The sequence below is a fragment of the Mirounga angustirostris genome, unplaced genomic scaffold, assembly GCF_029215605.1.
Source record: "Mirounga angustirostris isolate CCGP_5_RB_7025 unplaced genomic scaffold, mMirAng1.0.hap1 SCAF_17, whole genome shotgun sequence".
Classification (NCBI taxonomy): domain Eukaryota; kingdom Metazoa; phylum Chordata; class Mammalia; order Carnivora; family Phocidae; genus Mirounga; species Mirounga angustirostris.
In genome coordinates, this window is record NW_026991725.1 from 26,503,454 (window position 1) to 26,510,980 (window position 7,527).

Below are 7,527 nucleotides of genomic sequence, written 5' to 3' on the forward strand. Positions count from 1 at the left end.
AGCCAGCTGGAGGATGAGAGTCATGTGTCTCATTCACCCCCAGCACCCCCAAACAGCATGTAGCCAAGCCCCAGAGGCAGAGCCACTAGCCAACTTGCAGCTGACCATAGATGCATGAAGGAAAATAGAACTGCCCAGTCTAAACTGCCAACTGCAAAATAATGAGCTAAATAAATGGTTGTCATTTGAATTCACTAAACTATGGGTTGCTTTGTTACAAGCAAAAGTCAACTGATAGAAAACCTAACCAACACTCAATAGGTTCTCCCTTCACCTCCTTTCTGTTCCTTCTTAATCCCAAAGAACAAATGGGTCAAAGTCCAAGTTTTATTTGCAGTAGGAAAGCTTTATTAGGAACATGAGATCAGGCAGGGAGTGGGGTCACCCCTAGACCAGACAGTGGAAGAGAGGTCTCCCGAACCTTCCCAAGAGAGGGAGTCAGTGGGCAGCCAGAGGTATACATGCCCACTCAGCCCAGTCCCAAATGAGCTCTGGGGCTCGTTGCCAGCTATTCCTGATGCCAGAAGACAATGAGCAGGATTCGTTGGGGGACTGCCTGTCTGGAGGACACTCAGCTAGGGCAGGGCCAGGAGAGTTTACAGGTGCTCTAGTATCGATTCTGGTAGCCTGTGGAGAGATGGAAGAGACGTAAGAGTATGAAGAGAGAACTTAGAACAGGAGAAAGAGATACTGGGACTTAAAGAAAGATGGGCACACTGGGAGCAAGGAGACTGAAGCTCATAGAGCTAGAAGGACCTTGGGGTCCCAGTGGCCCCCATCTAATTCCTAAAGCTCTCCTGCAGCAGCCCTAACATATACTCTCCCATTTCTTTCCTTTTTTTTTTTTTAAGATTTTATTTATTTATTTGACAGAAAGAGAGAGAACACAAGCAGGGAGAGCAGCAGAGGGAGAGGGAGAAACAGGCCCCCACTGAGCAGGGAGCCCAATGTGGGGCTCAATCTCAGGACCCTGGGATCATGACCTGAGCCAAAGACAGACACTTAACTGACTGAGCCACCCAGGTGCCCCGATACTCTTCCATTTCTGAGGATGAAGGCTCATGAGCCTGGCCCCTCCTCCACTCAACAGGTTTGTTAGTAAAATTCTTGGATATTGAGGCAAGGGTGGCCCCAACCCATACATCCATGGCCCTGCAATGCCACTTAACACACAAAACCACACCAGACACCCTAGAGAAGGACAGCTCCCATGCACCTCAAGACTTCTCTGAGCTAAGCATTCCCACTTGTGTTACCCAGGCTTTTACTACAATTTCATATTAAATTTTTATTTTATGAAATTCCATATGCATAAGGAGAAACTTTCTCTGACCTGGAGACCACTTCACTGTGTGACTCTTCTACATTCAGATTATTATGTTCAGTATATGTCCCTTTAGATGGTTGCACCATATAACTGACTTGTATGAGCCAACCACTGACTACAACACCTGAACATCTTTTATACCCATTCTCATGATGATTAAAAGTACTGGCTGTGGAGACCCACAGAGCTGAGTCCCTCATTTATTAGTTGTATGACCTTGAATAAGCTGCATATCTTCTCTGAACCTCATTTTCCTTATCTCTAAAACGGGTATAACAATACCAACCTCATAGGGTGTGGTGGGAAATATATAAGATAATGCACAATTTCCAACCCATCTCCTATGCTATTGAGACTCAGGACATGTGTAGATTTGGTCCTAGCCTCACCCAAAGTTCTGTCAAAATTAATGATAATTCAGAAACATGGGCAAGTGTATGACCCCTCACTAGAGACCTCCCTAAAATCTAGTTCTGTTCAGAATATGCATTCTCCAGAAAGCTCAAAGATACTCAAAAAGGGGTGGTACCTTGACAGCTTAACACCTGTGCCTCCCTGACCCCAAAAGCTAGAGTTGTTCCTTACCTTGTTTATCATCACATTCACCAGATTTGGAGGAAGAGGACTGGGACTGAGCTGGTCTTCCACTTCCTCCTTTGGACCCACTTCCTTCTTCATAGCCACCACCACTTCTTCCTACAAAACTACTTCTTCCCCCAGAGCTGCCTCCACTTCCTCCCCTGCCTCCACTTCCTCCTCCAGAACTACTTCCTCCTCCGTAGCTGCCTCCACTTCCTCCTCCAGAACTACTTCCTCCACCATAGCTGCCTCCACTTCCTCCTCTGTGGCTGCCTCCACTTCTTCCTCCAGAACTACTTCCTCCACCAAACTGCCACCACTTCCTCCTCCGTGGCTGCCTCCAGTTCTTCCTCCAGAACTACTTCCTCCACCATAGCTGCCTCCACTTCCTCCCCAGGATCCTCTTCCGTGACTGCCTCCACTCCACCTTGATATCTACTTCTGCTACCTCCAAAGTGACTTCGTCCAGATTCATGAGGTTCACTGAGAAGGAAAGATAACACAGAGAGAAAAATTAGTGACCCCACATACATATTCAAGGATGGACCTGGACAGAGTCAGGACCCAAATGTGAATCTTCCTAAGGTTTCCTTTTGCAAGGTAGAGGACAGGCTGGACTGGCACCACAGCTTGAAGGGAGAGCCTCCCTCTCCCTGGAGCAAGGACTAGTCCCTTCTCTCATTGTTACCAACCTCCTTTCCCAAAGCCCAAATGCCTTGAGGTTCCCTTATAGGATGAAGAAGTCCTCAACCCATCAGACCCTTGTGTACAGGAACTTCCCCAGCTGCCTCTATCCAGAGGGACAGATGTAGTGTCAGGAGCTTAGAAATTCCTAGGGATTCCACAGAGTCCTGGGGAACCTACAGGTCCTCCTGGCCACCCTCAAGGAGGCTGTGGTAGGTCTTAATTTCCTGCTCCAGCCGTGTCTTGGTGTTGAGCAGAAGGCTGTATTCCTGATTCTGGCATTCAATCTCTTCCCAGATCTCAGTGATCTCGCCCTCGAGGTTACTGATCTGCTCCTGCAACTGCTGCAGCTGGCCACAGTAGCGGTTCTTGGTGTCTTCCAAGGACTTCTCCAGGGCTGATTTCTAGGAGGCAGGAGGAGGCTATAAGACGGATGCTACATCATAGCTCCTCCCCTTCCCACTCCAGTGATCATGCCAAGCCTTCAGTGCCTCACTCTGGCAGAGGATCTAGAACAGAACTACCAACCCTGCTGAGCTGAGACTGCAGCTCAATCTCCATCTCCTGGATGCTGTGCCGGAGCTGGGTCACCTCCTTGTGGTTAGACTCCATCTCCCCGGCCACTATTCATCACCTCCTGCTCCATCTGGCTCATCTGAAAACCCAAGAGCTCAATGAGAACCAGGCTGTATCAGAGACTACCATGGGCAAGGCTCTGCCCCACTTATCAGGACATTTGCCTCCAGGGCCAAGAGTGAGCCAAAAACAAAGACAAGTCATCCTGAGTTCTGGGTCTGCTAGTAAGCCAAGGTAATCCAATCCTCTCAACTTAACATTCCCTCTCAGCAAGGCTTCAAGACTCTTCATACCTTCCCCAAACCACCTTTCTAACCTTATTTCAAACTGACCCCAAACACACACACACACTACAGATATGCCCTCATGTGCCAGGGTCTATGCTAGGCACTGGAGGCCCATCAGAGAGCTCAGTGTGGCATGAGAGGCACACCATGTACCTCTACTAGATTCTGATGGCACATAGCCTTACACGAGTTGTTCATGCTCTGCCTTGTTCACATATGTAATAAACTGTAAGCTTCTTGAGGGCAGCAGTCTTATTTGGCTCATCTCTGAGACATCAGGATTTCACATAAAACCTGGTACTGACAAGCTACTCAATAATTGTGTTTGCGGTTTAATGAAGGAAGATGGACAGATGATAGCTGGACTAAGAGATAGAGGGGTGGGAGAATAGAGAGATGGGGTGGAGGAGTGGAGGGATCCATGGAAAAGAGAGAGAAGGTTGAATGGGTAGCCCATTCTGCTGACCTGAGTCTCATATTGCTCCTCAATGTCCCTACGGTTCTTAGCACTGATCTGCTCATACTCCTCACGCATGTCATTGAGGATCTTGGTGAGATATTTGCCAGGAGCAGCATTTATCTCCACACTGACATCTCCAGAGTTCTGCCCAGTCAGCTGGTTCATCTCCTGCCAGGAACAAAGGAGATGTGAGGTCAAGGGGTGGGATCCTCTCCACCAACTTTTAGCCCTCACCCCTCCCTCCCCAGAGGTACAAAAAAGAGGCACAGCTGTGAAGGCAAAGCCCAACCACCACCATAGGCATTGCAAAGGAGGCACTGAGAGTGTCCTTAAGAGTCAGGGAAAGGATGTCTCCCAGGCAGTGCCCCATAGCTGTCCCCTCACTGTCTCTGCACTTCTGTTCCTCCTTATCCTCAATAAGCCACAAGTAGCCAGGACTGTACCTCCTGATGATTCTTCTTGAGGGCAACCAATTCATCCTGCAGAGACTCATACTGCATCTCCAGGTCAGACTTTTGCATGGTCAGATCATCTAGCACCTTCCGCAAGCCATTAATGTCAGCATCCACTCCTTGTCGCAGGCTGTTCTCCATCTCATACCTGCAGACCATCCACAGGTAGGAAATGAGCAAGAGGGCACCAGTCCCTATTGGGACCTTCAGAGCACTAGGGGGTAGAGAAAGATTTATGACAGCAGAGGGAGTGGGAGCAGGACTCACTTCATCCTGAAGTCATCCAAACGTCATGCAAGTGTTGTCAAGATCCAGGAGAGTCTTATTGCTGTTCACTGTGATGTTCACAATCTAAAAAAAAGAGGAGATGGCATGGAACTCATGCTTCCCTGCTATGACTCACTGCTGGGAGGGCAAGAAGCCAGGCAAAGCCATAAGAGATGAGGACCCCATCCAGAAAGATGATTAAGAGGTAAGAGGAGCTTCCAACAGCTGCTACAAGGCACAGACCCCTCACAGGCTTCAGCAAGGATGTCCAGTATGGCATTCATTCATTCATTCATTCAACAAATATTTGAAGATTTACTACAAAAGACACTGTGGAGTTTAGAGATCAATGAGATATTGCTACTCAAGGAGCCCACAATCAACTACCACATCCAAAATTATCATAGAAGAGATCAAGGAAAGGAGAGATGACATATGGCTATAGGAGATCAAGAAAGACTTCAGGGAGGAGGTAACAACTGAATTGGTCCCTGAAGGATAGCTAAGATTGCACATGGATAAAGAGATCGAAGAGGTTTGGGGTAGAAGAAACAGGATATCTAGAGGTTGTTTATCAGAAGTTGTAAAGGCAAGAGGAACAGGTGGGAACAGCAAATTAGCTAGACTGTGAGCTCCTCAAGACAGAGACCAAGTCTGGTACATCACCATGTCTGCCAAGGGCAACATTGAGGGTAGTCATTCACTAAATTGAGTGAATAAATAAATGGATAGATGGACATGTGGATGGATGGATGACTGGATAGATGGATGGATGGTGGGAGGATGGGTAGATGGGGGGAGCATGTGGGAGGAATGGAAGAGTGGATATATTACTTCCATCCCCAGAGTTCTAGATTCTGTTCATCACCTAAACAACTAGCATGTGTACCTGGAAATATCAAGACAGGCCTCTGTAGAAGCCCCGGAGAAGTAGGAAGGAAAAACACAGCTTCTAATTTTCCAAACTAGAAAGCTCTAAATTCTTAGGGTGTGAGAGGAGAGACAGGCACAGATTTTCTCCTCTCTTGAGCCATATGATCTACCTGTTTAGGGCAGTAGCACTCTTAACTCTTTTTCATAGGATTACAGAAGTTTCAAACCAAAAGGGACCTAAGAGCTGGTCTGCCCATCTTCTGCATTAAATGCACAGGAGAACAGGTGCAGAGAGGCATCAGGTTTCCCAAGATCACACAGTGAATTGATGGCAGACCCAGGACTGCATCACTGGCTCTCAGGGGAGTGCCTCCATCTCTATGCTCCCTCCACACTGCTTCTTCATTCCCATCCTGGGACCAGGCCAAGAGGAGACCCCCCACATCCAGTCCCAGGCTTCCCCACGTTAATCTAAGCCTCTTCTCTGCTCTGCTCAGACTCTGAAAGTTAGGAACATGGTGATGAAAGCCCAGAGCACAGGCCAAAGTCCCAGCCCTGGTGCCATCAAGAACCAAACACAGTTTGCTTCTGATGAAAGTATGTTTCCAAAAAATGGACCCCCTGACTGTTACCTAAGCTTAGAGTCTAGCATCTGACATTTTTTGGAAGATAAGGCATGTGAGTGTGTGTGTATGTGTGCGTGAGTGTGAGTGTGAGAGAGAGAGACAGAGAGACCAGGAGAGAAGGAACAGAGTTTCCCCACTTACCTGGTTCTTGAGGTCTTCGATAGTGTCATAGTAGGAGGAGTAATCCCTGTGGAAGGCCCTGGGTCCCTGCTTGTCATACCATTCTCGGATCTTATTCTCCAGTTCCTTGCTGGCATTCTCCAGTGCTTGCACTTTATCCAAGTAGGAGGCCAGCCGGAAATTGAGGTCCTGCATGGTGGTCTTCTCATCAGCACCCAGAATACCACCAGCACCACTGTCAAAGCCACTGCCAAAGCCCCCAGGCCCCCCAAAGCCTCCTCCAGATCCATCCCCAAAGCATCCTCCAGAACCACCACCGAAACTCCTAGAACGTCCACCAAAGCTACCAGCACTAAAACCACCCCCAGATCCTCCACCGTAGCTGGAGCCGAAACTGCCACCACCTCCCCTCCCACAGGCCCCAGAGCTCCCGGCTCCGTAGCTACTGGAAGAGCTGAATCGGCCCCCTCCTCCACCAGCCCCTGAGCAGCTCATGCGGCTGAATGAGGACATCATGCTGCCCTCAGAGCTGTTGCAGCCCCACGGGGAGGACATGAACTGTCTGCAGCTCATGGCTGGCCCTGCTGCTGCTCGTGGGCTAGGAAGCAGTCGTCAGAGTGTTGCTAGCTCCTGAGTGCAGGGTACAGAGCCGTCCCCAAGGCTTGCTACTTATACCCCCAGCTGAAGGTGGCACACCTAGATGTGCCCTCTGTCTGCACCAGCCTCCCCCCACAGACCTGAAGGAGGTCTGGGATTGGGAGGCGGCAGGGCTGCCCCGGGCTCAGCATCCTTTGGTGACTGCCAGGAGGCAGCCCAGCCTCTCTCCATTGTGTGGGGTAATTTAGTGATATTAGGCTGTCAGGGGCACCATAAATCAGCTCTGCTGCCAAGGGGGTGACCCAGATCCTAGAGTTTGGTCTCTAGCTGGCCCGACTGCCAGTCTGACTTAGCCCCTCTGGGATAGAAACTCCCAGGAGTAGAGTCACCTCCCCCACTGATGATTATCACCATCTGTCCCCCTCCCTGCTCCCACCATGTGCCCACTGTGGGGGAGCTAGGGCTGGGGTACCAAGGAGTTACCATAGAGGACGGGGGAGTCCCTGCCCACAGAGAGCTGCCAGTAGAGTGAGGAGCCCAGCCCCCACCCTCTCAGAGCCCCAGTCTGATGGGGAGCCCAGTCCTTGCTCTCAGAGACTCCAGTCTGATGAAGGAGACAATCCATGGCAGAGAGGCTGAGACGGTGACAAAGCAGCATATGCCCACCAGCACTCGGACC

The 7,527-nt window shown here is 49.7% G+C and overlaps 1 protein-coding gene across 1 annotated transcript; it reads right to left on the bottom strand.

Annotated features, from left to right (window-relative positions):
• Positions 1-607: 607 nt before the first annotated feature.
• Positions 608-6,824, bottom strand: KRT9 (keratin 9). The gene is given in 12 exon segments (XM_045890219.1): positions 608-627; positions 1,913-2,215; positions 2,218-2,328; positions 2,331-2,389; positions 2,771-2,994; positions 3,119-3,205; positions 3,207-3,245; positions 3,920-4,081; positions 4,357-4,513; positions 4,633-4,652; positions 4,654-4,716; positions 6,273-6,824. Coding segments are annotated over 12 exon segments (1,797 nt in total).
• Between the last annotated feature and the right edge of the window lie 703 nt (positions 6,825-7,527).